Genomic DNA, 18,813 nt, shown 5'->3' with positions numbered 1-18,813 from the left:
AGTGATAAACATGTATTTCATTACATAGTTTGAAACAAGGCCAACTGATACATGTCATTCTGAAAGTAATCGGAGATGAAGATCTCATAATCTTCATTCCTGATGGACTACTAGTGGGGTATTTATAGCCTCAAATGTAAATCAGGAGACTATTGCCATGACGCTGTTAACTTCAAACCCTGGGGCATTAGAAGCTCATTCTCTCTCTCTCTGTCGTGAATAATCTATCATGTGTAACTAGACAGTAGGGTACAATACCTTCCAAAAAAGAAATCAGTGAAGGCCACTGCCTTTATGTTTTATTTAAAATTGATAGTGGAAAAGAGTGAAGGATTTTTTGTTCGTTTTATTTGTTCTGTATCTTTTTTTGTTTTTGCTCCTTAAACAGCCATCAGAAAAAATTCGGATTGAGATCATAGCTCTAAGCCTTAATGATTCTCCAGTAACTGCAGATGATACTATCCAGCGACTATTCATTGAGTGCCGATTCTACAGTCTTCCTGCTGAAGAGACACCTGTGTCACTTCCAAAACCCAAGAGTGGGCAGTGGGTCTACTATAACTATAGCAATGGTAGGTATGGTATTTATAATATAAACTTTTATCTATGAAAGAAGGAAGCCAAAGGAACAAGGAAAAAGTACATTTCTCTAATGTTCACATAAAATCATGAAAGTGTTGTCAGAATAGATTAATAATAGTCAAACCTGTAGCATAAGGATTAAGAAATTAAATTTAAGGTACAGTTGACCCTCTGTATCCATGGGTTCCACATCTTCAGATTCAACTAAAATACGTTGGAAAATACTTGGGGAAAAAAATCCAGAAAATTCCAAGAAGCAAAACTTACATTTGCCATGCGTCGGTAACTATTTACATAGTATTTACATTGTATTTACATCTATTTACATGGTATTAAGTTTTATAAGTAATCCGAGATGATTTAAAACATACAGGAGGATGTACACCGGTTATATATGCAAATATTACACCATTTTATATAAGGGGCTTGAGCATCCTCAGATTTTGATATCTGCGGGGGTCCTGTAACCAATCCCCCTCTGATACTGAGGGACAGCTGTAATGCTGAAGTTAAAAGAAAACGAAAACAGTGGGAAAACAATGTTTATAGATGTTCCTGCTGTATCATAGAAAAATGCCACCTGTGTCTACAACTGAATTTAATCGAAAAATATGATATTTCAAGGAGAATAAAAGTACTAGTTTTTTTATCATATGATTCTAACAATTTAATGGCCTAATTATTTCTGTGTTTCTGCTCAATGTCATCACATAGATGTTTTTACAATATACATGTATATCCCTCCCAGAGTCTAGATGCTCAGGATTTTAATTGAGTGATACAAGTTCTTACAGTACCTTTTCATTTTTTAGCCCACACATCCCTTCATAGCAGCAGGCAGGTTTCCTCTTTTAGGGCTTTACCTATCAGCTAGTTGATATGAAAGTCTGCTAGACCAGTATAGACCCAATAGGCACCCTGTAAATTCTTAGATCAACCAACTTTAAGACGTTTTTAAGGACAGTATATATCAGTGTATAATTAGAGGGGAGTAAAAAAATCATATCAAGCTGCCATGACCCTGAGTTAAAAGTGCTTATTAAGTTCTTCAAAAGCCCTATATTAAAACAAACCAGAAAGATGGAGTGTTGCATTATCTTTAGCAAAACAGGCCATCTCATGCTAGTTGAACACCAATATTCTTTTCTCACCAGTTTTATAAATTTCATTTTAATCAACATGTATAATCATGCTATTGTACCACTAGGATTACAAATGCTCATGGTTGGTTTGTTTGTTTTGCAGTTGGCATTTTTAGAAACATGCTCATTGCTTTAGACAGTAATCATGAGTATCCAGAGATCTGGTCTAGTCTTCCTCGTATCTACAATTCTTACTAGTTACGAGAACTTGGCCAACGTGTTTCAATTTCATGATTCCCTGTTTTATCTATTGAAAAAGGTGCTAAGAACCCTTCCAGCTCAGATTCTATAATTCTGTGATAACAGGTGGGTTGAGAAGTCACATGGGAAATAAGTAACGTGGTCAGGACAAGAATCTGATTTCTCCTTCCTATCATTGACTTGATCTAATAGAACATTTCCAAAAATATTTTCTCAAGCTTCCTAGAGATCTTTTAACTGCAAAGTAGCAGAAAAGTAAGCCATAATTACAATATTATTAGTAATGAAAAAACTGTTTAGTCAACTAATTTTTTTTGAAACATTCCTCAATTTTTTTTTAATTATTATTTCTTTTTTTTTTTTTTTGGCTGTGTCAGGTCTTAGTTGCAGCATGTGGGATCTTTCCTTGCAGCGTGCAGGCTTCTCTCTAGTTGTGGCGTGCGGGTTTTCCCTCTCTAGTTGTGGCACGTGGACTCTGTAGTTTGCAGCACGCAGGCTCTCTCGTTGAGGCGCGCAAGCTCAGTAGTTGTTGAGCGTGGGCTTAGTTGCCCCACGGCATGTGGGACCTTAGTTCCCTGACCAGGGATTGAACCCACATCCCCTGCATTGGAAGGCGGATTCTTTACCACTGGACCACCAGGGAAGTCCCTAGTCAACTAATTTTAACAAAGGTACCACCCAAGAAAAGAGACAAGCTCTTCTGGTTTTTGTATTATTCATTGTAAAGGGCAGCAGTAGACTGTTTGGTTGGACTGACAACAAAATTGTTTTTTAGAAATTGGTTGTACATTGAGACGCTTGGCCATGCAGCAGAACAGAGGTTTCCATTTGCTTAAGGAGCAATGCAAATCATTCTTTGGATGAAACCTGTGATACATGCTCAAGTATCCTGAATTTTGTACATTCTCACATGGTGACCTAGGTCTGTTTGGGGCTTTTTGTTGGTTTATTGGTTGGTTGGTTGGCATTGATTTGGTTGTTTTAAATGTTTTCTTTTTACTGCAAGATACCCTACTATCTAAACGGTATTTTAAGAGTTGCTTGTGTTTCTAATGAATTAGTCATTTGATAGCAACAAGGAAACCAGTAACCTATTAGAATTTAATTCATTAGAAGTGTTTACTGTACCTTTCTGCAGCTTCTATTCCTACCTATTGAGATTTGACTATATAGAATTTTCAAGGTTAATTGAAAAGAATATTAAGGATATTTATCTGGTGGGAAGGGAGAGGAATGTATTTTGTGCTTAGAAGCAAATTAATGCTGTTTTATATCTACTGTATCTGAAAAAATGAAGTCCTAGATCATCAGCAAATTTGAGAAATAACATTAACCTTGGAGAAGGTTTATTTTTCACTTAAGTAGGACATACTGAAAGTGTTTATTTTTAAATTACTATGTTTGCATCTCCTTCATTGCAGGAGAAGCTCCTTAAATCTTTGGTTAATAAGTAACTATCTCACTCATCTAATTATTGTAATGATTAACCATTCACTTGTTATTTGATATAAAAGGTCAATATAAATGTAGGCTTACATCTTCCAAATCTTATTAAATGTTAATGAAAGTAGTTTTATTTCCAAACTGATGTTATAATTGAGACAGAAAATTTAAAGGACAGTTAGTACATGCTTCTCCTATTTGAACACCATACCAGGCGAGAGGTTAACCAAACCTTGCAATGATTTTTACCCTGCATTATGACTTGAATCTATTCAAAAGGGATTTGTATACTGAGGCCTAAATTAGGTACATAAAATGAGAGATTTAGACTAGTGATCCCCAGGATTATTCATAGCCTAATTCAGTCTCTTTGTTAAGAGGTGTTAATACCAGTTTCACATACACAAAATATATATCTTCTTAGGGCTACTAATACTAGAAGAAAAAAAAAATCAACGTTGAATTAACTTGCTAGACACTGGTAGCAAGAACAAAACACTTGTATTTTATTGGGCTTGAAAAATTTGCTTGGAGAACGCTGAGAAAGCAAGAAAATAGTTTGGAAAAGAATAAGGTTAATGGTAGGTCTACAGAATGTTGTCTGGGCTGAATAAAGTCTTCTAGGGAGTTGACAGTGGAAAGAAAAAAGATTAATGAAATCGTCCAAAGTTTTTATGAGACTTATACAGATCTAGGCCTTTAGTCTCTGAGCACTGAACGGTCTATCTGTTGGAACAATTAAAGTTTAATGCAGAAGATGAAAAGGATGCAGAACTTTAGATTTTGTTACTAATGGGAGGAAAAACTTGGCAAAGATAAGGACTGGGGGGATGATAACACTTTAACACAAAAGTTATCTTCAAGGTTATCAACCCTCTATATAATTAAACCATCTGCATTTCTTCTGCCAAATGACATTGATAAAGAAAATAAGGATTTCTCCAGCCTGCAGAAGTGAGGGATGTGTTTTTAATGGTAGACAATTCAAGATCAACTCAAGTATTTGGACTACTGGTTTGTATCTTGTTTGAGACATATGCTTTCAGTAAATTTATGTCAAAATCTAGCAAGTCCTAAACAAATGTGATTTCTGATGAGAATGAAAGGTAAATAGCTTAACTTTTGGAGAGTTCTGATACATTTCATATTCACCAGAATTGCTTTTTTTTTTTAATTTTGCTTTTTTTTAATAGTAATCTTTTTATTTATTTTTATTTATATTTATTTTTGGCTGTGTTGGGTCTTCGTTTCTGTGCGAGGGCTTCCTCTAGTTGCGGCAAGTGGGAGCCACTCTTCATCGCAGTGCGCGGGCCTCTTCACTATCGCGGCCTCTCTTGTTGCGGAGCACAGGCTCCAGACGCGCAGGCTCAGTAGTTGTGGCTCACGGTCCTAGTTGCTCCGCGGCATGTGGGATCTTCCCAGACCAGGGCTCGAACCCGTATCCCCTGCATTAGCAGGCAGATTCCCAACCACTGCACCACCAGGGAAGCCCCAGAATTGCTTTTTATTTTTTTTATTTTTATTTTTTTTAAATTGAAGGCAAGCTTTTTTTTTTTTTTTAATTTATTTAATTTATTTATTTATGGCTGTGTTGGTTCCTCGTTTCTGTGTGAGGGCTTTCTCTAGTTGTGGCAAGTGGGGGCCACTCTTCATCGTGCTGCGTGGGCCTCTCACCACCGCGGCTTCACTTGTTGCGGAGCACAGGCTCCAGACGCGCAGGCTCAGTAACTGTGGCTCACGGGCCCAGCTGCTCTGTGGCATGTGGGATCTTCCCAGATCAGGACTCAAACCCGTGTCCCCTGCATTGGCAGGCAGACTCTCAACCACTGCGCCACCAGGGAAGCCCCAGAATTGCTTTTTAAAGGATGTATTTCAAGTTTTGAAATGATAGATTTTTTTTTTTAACCATCTAATTCAGAACACAAATGGATGTCCTTGGGATCATGACCTAATTAGAGGTAACCAAAGTGTCTCTGTCTCCCACATGTTTAACACACAAAAAATGTTTACTAGTTCCTGATCCTTTTCAAAAATCAGGCAAAGGAGTGTTGGGCCTAAACGTTGGTTCTCAATGGTATCCTGACCAGCAGCAGCAGCAGCTGGGAAGATATTAGAAATGCAAATTCTCAGGCCCTACCCCAGACCTACTGAATCAGAAATTGAAGGTGAGCTCAGTAATCTGCATTTTAACACATCCTCCAGGGATTCTGATGCGCATTAAAGACTAAGAACCATTAGGATAGATTAAGATCCCCAGTCTAGGCCTTGTTTGTGCAAGCAGGAGAGCTGTGTAGTTCTAATTTGGTACACTTTTGGAGAACCAAACTCATCAGTAAGTAGCTTGAGTTTTTTCGAAAAGGAATTTTTTTTTTTTGTAGTTGATTTACAATGTTGTGTTAGTTTTAGGTGTACAGCACAGTGATTCAGTTATACATACATACATACATACATACATAGACAGATAGATATCTTTTTCAGATTCTTTTCCCCTATAGCTTATTACAAAATATCTAGTATAGTCCCCTATGCTATACAGTAGGTCCCTGTTGTTTATCTAGTTTATATATAGTGGTGTGTATCTGTTAATCCCAAACTCCTAATTTATCCCTCCCCCCACCTTTTCCTCTTTGGTAACCGTAAGTTTGTTTTCTATGTCTGTGGGTTTGTTTGTTTTGTAAATAAGTTCATTTGTATCTTTTTTTTTTTTTTTTTTTTTTTTTTTTTAGATTTCACATGTAAGCGATATATGATATTTGTCTTTTTCTGGCTTACTTCACTTACTATGATAATCTCTAGGTCCATCTATGTTGCTGCAAATAGCATTATTTCATTCTTTTTAATGGCTGAGTAATATTCCATTGTATATATGTACCACATCTTCTTTATCCATTCATCTGTCGATGGACATTTAGGTTGCTTCCATGTCTTAGGTATTGTGAATAGTGCTACAATGAACATTGGGGTGCATGTATCTTTTCAAATTATAGTTTTCTCCAGATATATGCCCAGGAGTGGGATTGCAGTATCATATGGTAACTCTATTTTTAGTTTTTTAAGGAACCTCCATACTGTTCTCCATAGTGGCTGTACCATTTTACATTCCCATCAACAGTGTAGGAGGGTTATTTTTTCTCCACACCCTCTCCAGCGTTTATTATTTGTCGAAAAGGAATTTTTGAAAGTGTTCAGTCAAGAGAATTGGTTAACACACCTGGACCAGATGTAAATATCTAAAGCAATATCCCTTTAAGAAAGAGTGAAAGGAGGGTGAGGTGGCTTCTCTTGATACAGTGATGGAATTCTCTCTCACATTCCAGTCTGTGCTAACAACATGGTTGCAGCTTAAACAGCAGGAAGAGTTCTGGCTTCATGTGGAAGAAGGAGAAAGTATAGCATGGAGGTTAAGAAGGCAGGCCATGGGGCAGACCTTCCTGGATTCAAATTCTAGCTCTGCCACTTTCTGACTAGGTAACCTGAGGCAAATTACTTACCTTCTCTGGGTCTGCTTAATCATCTGTAAAATGTGGGTCAGCATGGTTCTTAACAGATGTGATTGCAGTAAGGAAAGTATTGAGTGTAGTACATAGTACATAATAAACATCGCTCAATAAATGGTGGCCATCACTATTTTTGTTTTCGTTAAGAGAATAGGATATACAGTGTGCTGGTCAACTGGATGAAGCAGAAGGTGTCCCAACTCTACCATTTTTTTACCAACTTCAATGGTAAAGATTTTTTTTAAAAAAGTGAAACGTAGAATTGCCAAAGATTTAGCAATTGTACTTTTGGAAATGTACCCCAAAGAATTAAAAGCAAGGACTCTGACAGATGTTTGTACACCATGTTCATCACAGCATTATTCACAGTAGCCAAAAGGTGAAACCAACCTAAATATCCATCAAAAGACAAATGGATAAACAAAATGTGCTGTGTTTGTATGTATGTGTGTGTATGTGTATATACATGCACCTACAGGAACATTACTGAGTCTTAAAAAGGAATGAAATCCTAACACATGCCATAGATGAACCTTGGAAACATTATGCTAATTGAAATAAGCCAGACACAGAAGGATAAATATTATATGGTTCTACTTTTAAGAGGTATCTAGAATAGTCACAGTCATAGAGACAGAAAGTAAAATAGTGGTTACCAGGGGCTGAGAGGAGGAGGGAGTAGGAAGTTACTGTTCAGTGGGCGTGGCTTCAGTTGGAGATGATGATAAAGTTCTGGAGATGGATAGTGGAGATGGCTGCAAAACAGTGTGAATGTACTGAATGCCACTAAGCTGTATGCTTAAAGATGGTTAAAATAGTAAATTTTATGTTATGTATATTTTATCACATTAAAAAAATTTTTTCAAGCTGTTGAGATCCATCAGAACTGGTCTAGTTTAATTGAAAGACTATTTGGATGCTAGACGTTGAATTCGGTCTTTTTTTTTTTTTAAATCACTGAGATTACCCTTGTCTTCAAGCAATGTAGACCACTATAGTTAACAACACTGTATTGTGTATTTGAAAGTTGCTAAGAGAGTAAAAAAAATTGTCACCATGTGAGGTGATGGATGTTAACTCACTATGATAAACATTTTGCAATATATGCATATATCAAATCATTATGTTGTACACCTAGTACTAATAGAATGTGATATGTCAGTTATATCTCAGTAAAACTGAGAAAAATGATCACAAAAGAAATGTAGGCCACTATGGCTTAAAAGCTTTAGAACTCTGAAGTCAGAAAGGATATGGTCTACCATATCTTGAATTGGTAATTAACAGCAAAAACAAAAAATTCCGATTTGGAAAAAAAAAGTTCAAATTTAGCTTGGTGTACTGGTGGCCAAATGAGGTCCCATCTCCCAGCATTAGTGGAAAAGCATGACTTTTTTAAAAAGCATGCCTTTTTAGCATTGATAAGTAAAACGCTATGTTTACAAAATTTACAAGGACCCTTTGTCTTTTTTGATTCCTGTAAATCTCAGTAACCTGTATCATCGGTCACATTTACTAATATGGTATCGTGCAAAGAGCAAAAAGCTAAGAGCTGCTGTTTGACCTTGGTTCTTCCTTCTCTTAAACTACCAGCTCACCTCCACGCAGACCTTTGTGCCTCACTCAGTGCCCCACATGTGCCATCCCTGGCCCTCGGCTAATATTTGCTCAACTAGCCAACGATTAAATGAGTTGATAGCATCATAATTTGAGATTGAACTCAAATCGTCCAGGGAAACATTCTCAGTATGAAATATGTTTGTTCCCAACGGAACCTGGCTTTAGAACTGTCATGGTATCTTTCACCCTTTGTGTGTTTTTGATCAGGGATTATCGCTAAATTGAGATCTGGTCACAGGAGAGACTTTAACTCCAAAATGGCACCTGAAAAAGAAATGTCTTCAGAAGTTAACGCATGGCTGAAAGGCTGCTGAGCTGAGAAAAAATAATCAGAATGAAAATTAGAGTGTTCACACTCTGAGATATCATTTTCCCAAAGTGCAGACATTTACAGTTTCATGTGTTCACTGTCTTCTTCCCGGTGGGTCTTTAGATGAGTTACCTAATAGTATATCTCAACCAAGTAAAGTCTAACCACACTCCTGCATGCCAGCGTGAACCTTTGAAAACCAAAGACAAACTTCACACCCTAAAAAAGCCTCTCGCTTCCACCACAGGTCTCTCCCGTACCCCCACACCCAGCCACCAGCAAGCGCCAGCCTGTGGATTTCCTCAACCCAATGCGCTAGGATGCCTCTTTTATTGCATGTTGTGGCAGGAGAGAAGTATTAAATTACCAGGGCTGTCAGGAAGGACAAGCTCTCTGCCATACATTATCATATCACTCGCTTCTTGTGTGAAAGAAAATGCAGTAAATCCCTCAAATACAAAGCAATAAAGACCGCTGGCTTTTACTGTCATGACTGCCACTGCCATTAACAGGCAGTGACAGCGATGTGGCACTCTTAGATGTTGCTTGTATCTTTTCTGACAGTGTGCACGTAAACCTGCCAGTGACATGACATTAGATCACATGACTATTCAGATTTGATTCTGGATTCCAGCGCAGCTTTCTTTTCCCATGCGTACAAGTGAGGTGGTATGACTTGCGTCTCTAAAAACAGGTATTTATACAAATACAGAATGGTACTAATGTAGCATATTCCTGAGTGACTTTTTGCAGATTTTTTTTTTTTTTTGGTTTAGTGATCTACGTGGATAAAGAAAACAACCAAGCCAAGAGAGACATCTTAAAAGCTATACTACTTAAACAAGAGATGCCTAACAGAAGGTACATTTAAGCATTCTAAATTATCTAGTGGTTTATACAAAGTAGATCTCTGTAGCCTGGTGTGGTGGGGAAAAAAAAGCACAAGATGAGGAAGCAGAACACCTGACTTCCCTGATTCACTCAGTGTGCTTGAATGAGTATGTGACCTCTCTGGGTCTCTTTCCTCCTAGAAATATCATAGCCCTGCCTATCATACAGAGTAACTGTAAAGATCCTATTGTGCTTTGCAAACCAAAAGACTGTACAGTGTAGTATATAAAGTATCCCATTGTCAGTCAAGTATAACTGTAAAGCACCTAACAGTGATTGCCAGGAGGGGGCGCTCTGGACTCAATGGCTGGAATATAAATTCTTGTTCTATCACTTACTAGCTGTCTGACCTCAGACAACCACCCTGTGCCTCACTTTCTGCATCTGTAAAATGGAGATAATACAGGGTGGTTGTAAAGATTAAATGAGACGATATGTGTAAGATGGATAGAATAGCACCTGACACAGAGTAAGTGCACAGTAAGTATTCATTGCAGTCATTATAAGCAGTAGTAATATTATTATTTGTAATAGCTCATCAGCCTTTCATGTTAATTTTTACCTCACTAGCACTTTTTAATAGTTCATCATTTCATGTTATTTTTAATGCTTTTTGGGGGCAAACTTGAACAGGACACTTTGCATTTTTGGTCAGTAGAGAAATTATACCCTTTCGAGAAGGAAAAAAACCTGATCTTAATAAGTTCTTGCTGAACTTCCCTGGTGGCGCAGTGGTTGAGAATCCGCCTGCCAGTGCAAGGGACACGGGTTCGAGCCCTGGTCCGGGAAGATCCCACCTGCCACGGAGCAAGTAAGCCTGTTTGCCACAATACTGAGCCTGCGCTCTAGAGCCCGCGAGCCACAGCTACTGAAGGCCATGTGCCTAGAGCCTGTGCTCCGCAACAAGAGAAGCCACCGCAATGAGAAGCCCGCTCACCGCAATGAAGAGTGGCCACCACCCGCCGCAACTAGAGAAAGCCCGCACACAGCAACGAAGACCCAACACAGCCATAAATAAATAAATAAATAAATTTAAATAAATAAATAAGTTCGTGCTTTTGAGTGAGCTCCCATCCATGCAGTCTGAGGAGTTATCGAAGTGCTGCCCATCAACCCCTGAGCTGGGCTTCGCCAACGCCCCTCTGCTGGCTTGTCCCCGTTGGCCTGGGTGGACCCTTTATCTCCCCATTGTCCTCTTCTCCTTGCCTTTATGGCCCATCAGTGACACAGCCTCTCACTGCCTGAAACCAGCACTTACCCCTCCCCCACCTGAGAAAGAGACTGAGGTTCATCTGTTTCCTAGAGGTCAGGAAGTGAACGTTAATGACATTATATTTTTCAAAAGAGCTTCCAAACTAGCATCTGATCTTCTGTTTCATGAAATGAAACTGAAATTCTTAGCTCTTAGGATCTGACAGTGGCTTTTTCTTTAACTCCTTGAAATACATGTATTATTTCCTTGGATTTTTTTTTTAATATTTATTTGTTTGGCTGCGTCGTGTCTTACTTGCGGCATGCTGGATCTTCACTGTGGCGCACGGACTCAGTAGTTGGCGTGCGGGCTCTCTAGTTGTGGCATGCAGGCTCAGTAGTTGCAGCACTCAGTCTCAGTAGTTACAGCACGTGGGCTTTCTTGTTGTGGTGTGTGGGCTCTAGAGCACGTGGGCTTAGTTGCCCCGCAGCATGTGGGATCTTCGTTCCCCGACCAGGGATCAAACCTGTGTCCCCTGCATTGGAAGGAGGATTCTTAACCACTGGACCACCAGGGAAGTCCCTCCTTGGATCTTGATTCTGAAGAAAGAGTAGGAAAACCCTATTAATTGCCCTGAGGTTCTGTTTTTCCCAGGACGGTAGATAATCACTCAGGTTTTACTTACTTTGTATACTTCAGCTTCTTTCAAGGCCACCTCAAATACCACCAGCCCCCCGGGGTATCCCAGGTCACTAGTGATTAAACAGCACTGGCCATGTCATCTGATTCTCTGCGGTCAAGAAGCTGGGTCATCACTGCCCAGAACTGAGCTTTAAAAATAAAAAAAAAGTCCATCATAGCTGTAATGACTCCCACTCTCCCATCATTGTTTCCCTAAAAATTTCTTAATGCCCACAGAGGCACAAATGTTCATGTCATTTTAGAGAGATACTGCAAGAGGCATTGCAGGTGCAGAGTGACTGGCTCGGGGCTGATGACAGCTGAGGGCTTGGAGCTCCGGCCACATGCTCCTCGGACTGCCAGGGGAGGGATGGGGCCATCATGGGAGAATAGCCCTGTCCCACTTCTCTCCCTTGAGAGTATCATTTTCTTAAGGGGAAAAAAAAAGGAGTTTACATTTACATTTTTCCACAACCAAAAGACAACTGTTATTCCAGTGAGTGTTCTCACCTTAAGTACTCTGAGGTCACATTACTTAAAGTACCTCCTAGTTTATAAGAATTCATTTTCTCAGACAGTAGCCCCCTTGAACATTGGTGATAACTTATAGAGCCACAGTTAGATAAGTTTGGCCAATCTTCTCTGACACGCATAAGATGATGTGCATTGTATAATGAATCACATATAGTACCTTTGCATTCTGCCCCATGCTATATTTGCAAATATACAAGCGTCACTTTAAAAGGGAGGCGACACATTGAGACGGGAGTCTGGAAATTCTTTATTTGAAGTCATGGTTTTGACACCGACTTAACGTTCCTTTTTGGTTTCATTTCTTCCCTTTCACGGTGTTCTACTGTACAGATCCAACATAACTATCAGCACTCTAGTATGTAAAACTCACAGGTGAGCCCTTAGGCTCTTCTATCCTGTTTCATATAAAAACGAACTATTTCAGAATGAGGAAAGAATCAAAAATGCTAAATGATCTAAGGAGTTTCAGTGCCTTCTGGTTTCCTAAATGACAGCAGGTGACATTTGAGGTCTAAACCTTGAGGCCCAGCCCAAGGCCTGCCTTCTCCAGTCAACCTTCCCCAAATGAGCCAGCCTTCAACTAGGACTTCCATTTTGCAGTTCATGTAGTAATTCAACAAATATTTATGATCCCTACCTAAGTATCAGGAACTAAAATGCTGAACAAGAGGAAATCTTTGCACTCATGGAGTATCCATTCCACTGAGGAGACAGACAACAAGTAAACAAATCAACCAATTACATATTACAATAGGTACTAAGAGAAAGCTAAACAAGCTGCTAAAATGGAAAATAACATAAAGGGAATTCCTGGCGGTCCAGTGGTTAGGACTCCACGGTACCACTGCCAGGCCCGCATTTGATCCCTGGTCAGGGAGCTAAGATCCCACAAGCCTTGTAGCGCAGCCAAAAACAAAAAGTAGGAATAAAAAAAGTAATAATAACATGAAGGCAAACCTGAGGAGATGACATTTAAGCTGGTTAGTGAAGCCTCTTCAGCACGTAAAGCAAGGCTCCGTCTCTTTGTTTTGGCAGGGTTCAAGGTAAGATAAGATGTGTCTGTGTGTGTCCATGTATGTGTATGTACAGTTTAGCCTAAGCCAAGCTGTAGTTTTTAAATTATTTTAGTGTACCTTCCTCCCTTTAGAGCCTAACTTTAGTTTCTTACTTTTGTATTTGACATCTCATTTTGCTCTCTATAGAATTTAAAACCAGAAATATTGCAATTTTTGTTTTTAACCCTTTCTCTGGCATTTGGAAGGTTTTTTTTTTCTTTTTGTCTCAGAATTCTCATATATTCAGTGGAGGTAATGGTATGCATTGTAAAGTATATAGATAATTATCCTCAGATATGAGACATTATATAAGGATAACACTTAACATTATTATTACAATCTTGTAGCCTCCATCCTTTCTGTAAGTCTTGTGGGTGTAAAATGTGCATCAAATATCACTTCTAATTCCTTCTTTTAGGACAATATCTTTCATCATCATTCTTCTTGTTTAATGAGTGATACAGTCATTGTATAATTTGGGTGTCTCGGTTTTCAATTGAGACAAGCCTTTCTCATGCATTCTTTTTCTCTCCCCTTAGAAATGTAGAAGCTTAAGGAGCTCTACCTAGATTAAAAATAGTAATAATAAAAGAGCAAACATTTACTCAGTGCATAATGTGTTCCAGGAACCATTTACATGTATCATCTCATCTGATCCTCACAAGAGCCCAGTGAATCGTTACTATTCTACAGATAGGGAAACCGAGATCAGAGAGGTTAAGTACTTTGTACAAGGTCACACAGCTAATAAATAGGAAAGCAGAAATTTGAACCCAGAACGGATGCCCTTAACCACTTAATCTTAATTTCTCTATTTTATGCATCATATAAAATATCCATCTTTCTATTTCCTGATCGGAATTTATTGCTATCGAAAAACAGAGACTTAGTAAAGAAATGAAATGTTGAATACTTTTAGCAAATTATTTTAAAATATTGTCATGTTTACCTGTAAGCATTTGGAAAGGATTTTAATCGTGCATATTTTTCAAGGCATGACGTCCCAGAGACTTAGGTTTTTACCTAACAGTGTTATCTAAGAAACAAGTTTCTTGTCTTGTTTCTGATTTGGGATGGATAGATTTTGAAAATGGTTAAAATGGTCGTTTACAAGCATTCGTGGTTTAAGCTATGCTGCCAAGACATATCAAAAGAGTACTTAACTGTAAATTCCTGTCATTTGGTCAGTCCAAGTGTGTTTGGCCTCAACACAAGCCACTAATTCAAATCAGTTCCATCAGAACCCTCCAATTATATGTCTAAAAGTAAAATAAAACTTGGATGCTATGATTGTAAGTTGAAAGATTGCTGAACTAATACAAACATTTCGCATGGCTATTGGGTAGAGCTACAACATTTAGCTAACATAATTAAGAATATATAGAACACAGTTGGTTAAATTGCTTAGTAGAAACTCCAAAGTTGTGCATTTCTATAGAAAATGTTGCATTTCTGTTGAAAAAGCTTCCCTAACCTCCCTGGTCTTTATTCACTTGATCCTTTTAGCCTTAAAAGTAGACATGTCAAAATATGATCAGATAATGTATAATAGAGTGAACATCTGGTTCTTCTCTTCGCCTAGTAATTTTCTCAGATTCTAGTGATAAATGATAATCAGTGCTTAGAAAAGTGAATTAGTGTTCATGTGAAGTCTGGGTGTGCTATAATAAATCTAATCGTTCATATAATAACTTATATAATTTTCTTTTTATTGGAATAATTGGAAACTCCGAGATTTCACAGTTTGTGATAAAAACCCATTCAGGAGTTTTGTTTCATTTGTGATTTTTCTTTCTCACTTTGTAGTGGTGTTCTCTGTTCTTTCCCTTCTCAGCGTTCGCTTCACTGTGGTCAGTGACCCTCCAGAGGATGAGCAGGATCTGGAGTGTGAGGACATCGGCATTGCTAACGTTGACCTCGCTGACATGTTTCGGGAAGGGAGAGACATCATCGAGCAAAGTATTGATGGTATGGGTGGAAGTATTGCTCAATCTGTACAACCAGCAATTGCTGAAATCCAAATTCTTTATTAAAACCTTCTCTTTGCTGGCTGCAGTGACGTTGAGTCACACACTGGTTGAATCCTTTGCAACTCAAGCTGATGTTTTGTTGAGGCTGGAATTTCTCCCTGCATCCCCCCCTTACCCTCCTTCTCTGCCTTCCTTTGAATCAACAGAAATTTAAAAATAATTAATTGCGCTTCTCAAGGAATTATTCATTTTGTTAGTATTGGGGGGGTTGTGGGGGACAAAAATGTGGACATTGGATTTTTTTTAATGTTGTTTATAGAAGCCTCATGCTGTCAACCCTTATTTCAGCTAAGGCATGTTATTCTGAGTGATCATTATAGCGTGTTCTGCAAGGCTTCTCTTTACTTCAGTGTTACAGTCCCGTGATATAGTCACTGCAAATAACTGAGTAGTTTTGGTCACTTGCTTCTCATCAGGCTTCAGGGAGGAGTTAGGGATTCCTGACAAAAAGTGCTCTCCTAGATTTTCACCTCACCAGGTGTGAGTCCCAACAATGCCTAATTTCTACCCCTTATCCTTATATAACATATTTAGAACATGCTGAAGGCACTGTACTTTATGAAATCAAGACTTTTAAAAATAATAATCAGGGATGGCCTGGGCTGTACAATAAATGAGGAAACGAGGCTGAGTCCTAATCTCATTTCTTAAGTCAGCAGAGCCATCCATCACTGGAAAAATGTACACGGTTTGTTTACTCATTTATTCATGCATTAAATGAACACTTAACTGAGCACCTCTTAAGTACCAGGCACTCTGCTTACACCATAGTTCAGCTGTGGTTCACATGTCAAGCTGCTTGTCCTGGATGTGTGTCAAGTGCTCAAAAGTCAGGATCAAGCCAAATAATTAACCAAATTAGACCAAGTAACCAAATTAGAAACCTATTCTGGGAAATTTTATAAACTATACATATCACAACTTTGGCAGGCACAGAAGAAAAAGATGAGAGGATTAAAATATGAACCTAAATCCTATTAAAAACACCCAGAACCAAGAGAGTCTGACAAAAATGTTCAAAATTATCTGTGCTTTATATTCTTTATCTTTTCTACAGTCAGTGCTGTTTCAAAAGCCATCTTCTCATTCTGCAAGACCACAAATGATCATATTGATCTGATAGAGACAGCTATTGTGGCCTTGTTCTGGGAAAGAGTCAGAAAATTAAACGCTGGTCAGGTTGGGCTTTTAATGCGTTGCTCTGTGCCAGACATAGAAGTGAGACGTTCCAAAGAGGAGGTGAAGGCTTGGCAGTGCGCTGGGGACCATTTGTGCCCCTGCCATCTCCCTGCCTGCTCATTTCTCCACCTAAGTCTTTGTGTACTAAGTTTTATTTGAAGGTTTCCTTACAAATTTTCTTGGAATTAAACACACACACATACTAAAAGTTCAAGGAAAACCACAAGGAAAATACATAGGAAACTATATCGACTCATAAGTGCTGTCAAGACTTACAAAGTCCAAAATTCTGGCCTTGAGTCACTAGTAGGTATCACTGTTCACAGAGGGTTGGGGTCTGAATCAGCATCCCATTTGGCCCCCACCACTGAGCTCAGAGAATTATCAAACTGTCTGCCTTTGATACACCACTGAAAGCTGCGCCTCCTTCCCAGAAACGCCCACAGACGCTCAAAATTTTACATCTACTTTCTTGCAACATCAGTTCATAGACCCTCAAAGCCAATCCATAGACCTTAAGATTCTGGGTCTGCCAGTTTAACTTTTTCTAATTTCACATATAATCTATTTTAAATGGAATGTTTTCCTTAGAAAGATAAATAACCATTCCAGGGGACTTCCCTGGCGGTCCAGTGATTAAGACTTCACCTTCTAATGCAGAGGGTGCAGGTTCAATCCCTGGTCGGGGAGCTATGATCCCACATGCCTCGTGGCCAAAAAACCAAAACAAAACAAGCAATATTGTAACAAATTCAATAAAGACTTTAAAAATGGTCCACATCAAAAAAAAAAATCTTTAAAAACATATAAATAACCATTTCAAATTATGATCATGTAATTTCTTTACAGTAAGTTGCCATTCTGATATTTGTTAACACGGTATGTTAGAACAAATTCTTCGTTGTCTTATCTTGATCCCTTTTAGACTTTTATTTCCTACTAAGAAATTCTGATTCTGTGGGAATCATTATCCTATCGCCTTTCCACTGGGTAAACTTCAGGATTAGATCATTAGTTTTAACTCTACAAGCAATATGTATACATACATGCAGTACATCTGAAATGTGTATACACACTCATACACACAAGACAAGCTTTGATTTTTAGATTTCTGAGATACCAGTGAACTTTGGACTTCTGTAGAGCTGTTTTCATCTTTTCAACTACTGTTTCAGCTAGGCTCTCTGAAGAAATATCTGTTGAATGATATTAACACTTTTCTGCTATCCTCTCCCTAGTTTTGGACGCTCGAGCAGATGGTGGAGGTATTGGCAAGCTCAGGGTAACTGTCGAAGCACTCCATGCCCTACGGTCTGTCTACGAGCAATACAGAGATGACTTGGAGGCTTGAAAGAAACTGCTCCAGAGGCATCTCCTACTCCTGAGTAAATGCTCACATGAAAGCACTTAGATGAGATTTTCGTAATTACTCTGGTGTATGTAATCTATAATTCATGGGAAGCTGGGAGGGGGGAGGCCTGGGTTTGAAGTGTTCAACTTTTGTATACTTTTTCCATTTGTTTATTTTTCTATTCCCTCCTTCCCATGACTGCCACCCCCTCAGGACTTAAGTTCTGCACAGCGGGCAACACCTTCTCAATAATTTATACCTACATGATAACATGAGAAAGTCTATTTGCATTTTCAACATTTTCTTATGAAGAACTGAAATGCAATTCCCATTTTTATTTTTAATAAGCAAAAAGCATAAATCTTAGAAAACCTATGAAAAAGAAATACTTTTATGTTATCCCTAATTGTCCCACTAAATGGAATGTGTATTATTAGCCTCATTAAGAGTTTTGCACTGTGAAGATTTTATTAGAAGCAATATATGAAAATTACTTGGATTAATGTGTTAATCTTCCTCTTTAAAATGGTAATATCCATTTTATGCACATTAAAGCTCAGTATGCATTTTCTTTGATGCATGCCATTTCTATCAATTAAATATAAAGAATGAGACTTGGCACCAACTTATTAAATTACTGCAAGTTTTTTGTTTTTCTTTCTTAAAAATTACAGTTCTTCTCATTTGTATTGTTTTCATGTATTCGTAATGGTAATATGGGATCCAGGAATGTGTGTATGTAAAGAAGAGACAGATACATGAAATTTACACTTTGAAAACTTAGCTTATGACATAGAAAGAAAATATTAAAAATATGCCTCAAATTCTGATATGCTTAGTTAGACCTGAAAGGAGTATCTTTTTATCATTTTTTAAATTTACATCAAGCTTGTACAATGCTAGGGTGTATCTGGATAACCAGATCCTCGAAAAGCAGCTCAGAAAGTTAATTTTCTAGCTTTTACTCAATCTCACTGAAGGATTTAATTGATATTTTTAATGGAGCTGTGAATCAATGCTGCAAAGGAATTGTCTCTAGAGGTCTAGGATATAATGCATTTCATTTTTTAATTTACTTTTTTATTTGTCATTTTCTTCAAAGGAT

General features: G+C 38.2%; 1 protein-coding gene across 4 annotated transcripts in view; it reads left to right on the top strand.

The window, feature by feature from the left end:
* RPGRIP1L (RPGRIP1 like) overlaps positions 1–18,166 on the top strand; it is a 96,857-nt gene extending 78,691 nt beyond the window's left edge. For 2 of the 4 annotated variants that reach the window (XM_059903739.1, XM_059903738.1), the window contains exons 23-26: positions 389–572; positions 9,572–9,656; positions 14,983–15,116; positions 17,596–18,166. In XM_059903739.1, coding sequence (XP_059759722.1) covers positions 389–572; positions 9,572–9,656; positions 14,983–15,116; positions 17,596–17,708 — 516 coding nt within the window. In that variant the 3' untranslated portion in view covers positions 17,709–18,166. Of the gene's footprint in view, positions 1–388; positions 573–9,548; positions 9,657–14,982; positions 15,117–17,595 lie in introns of those variants that run through there. The other 2 variants (XM_059903740.1, XM_059903741.1) reach the window with 2 other exon arrangements.
* The last annotated feature ends 647 nt before the right edge of the window (positions 18,167–18,813 follow it).

This window comes from Balaenoptera ricei, chromosome 19 (assembly GCF_028023285.1).
Source record: "Balaenoptera ricei isolate mBalRic1 chromosome 19, mBalRic1.hap2, whole genome shotgun sequence".
Lineage (NCBI taxonomy): Eukaryota > Metazoa > Chordata > Mammalia > Artiodactyla > Balaenopteridae > Balaenoptera > Balaenoptera ricei.
Note: the sequence above shows the minus strand (reverse complement) of the source record. Positions and strands in the feature narration are given on the sequence as shown.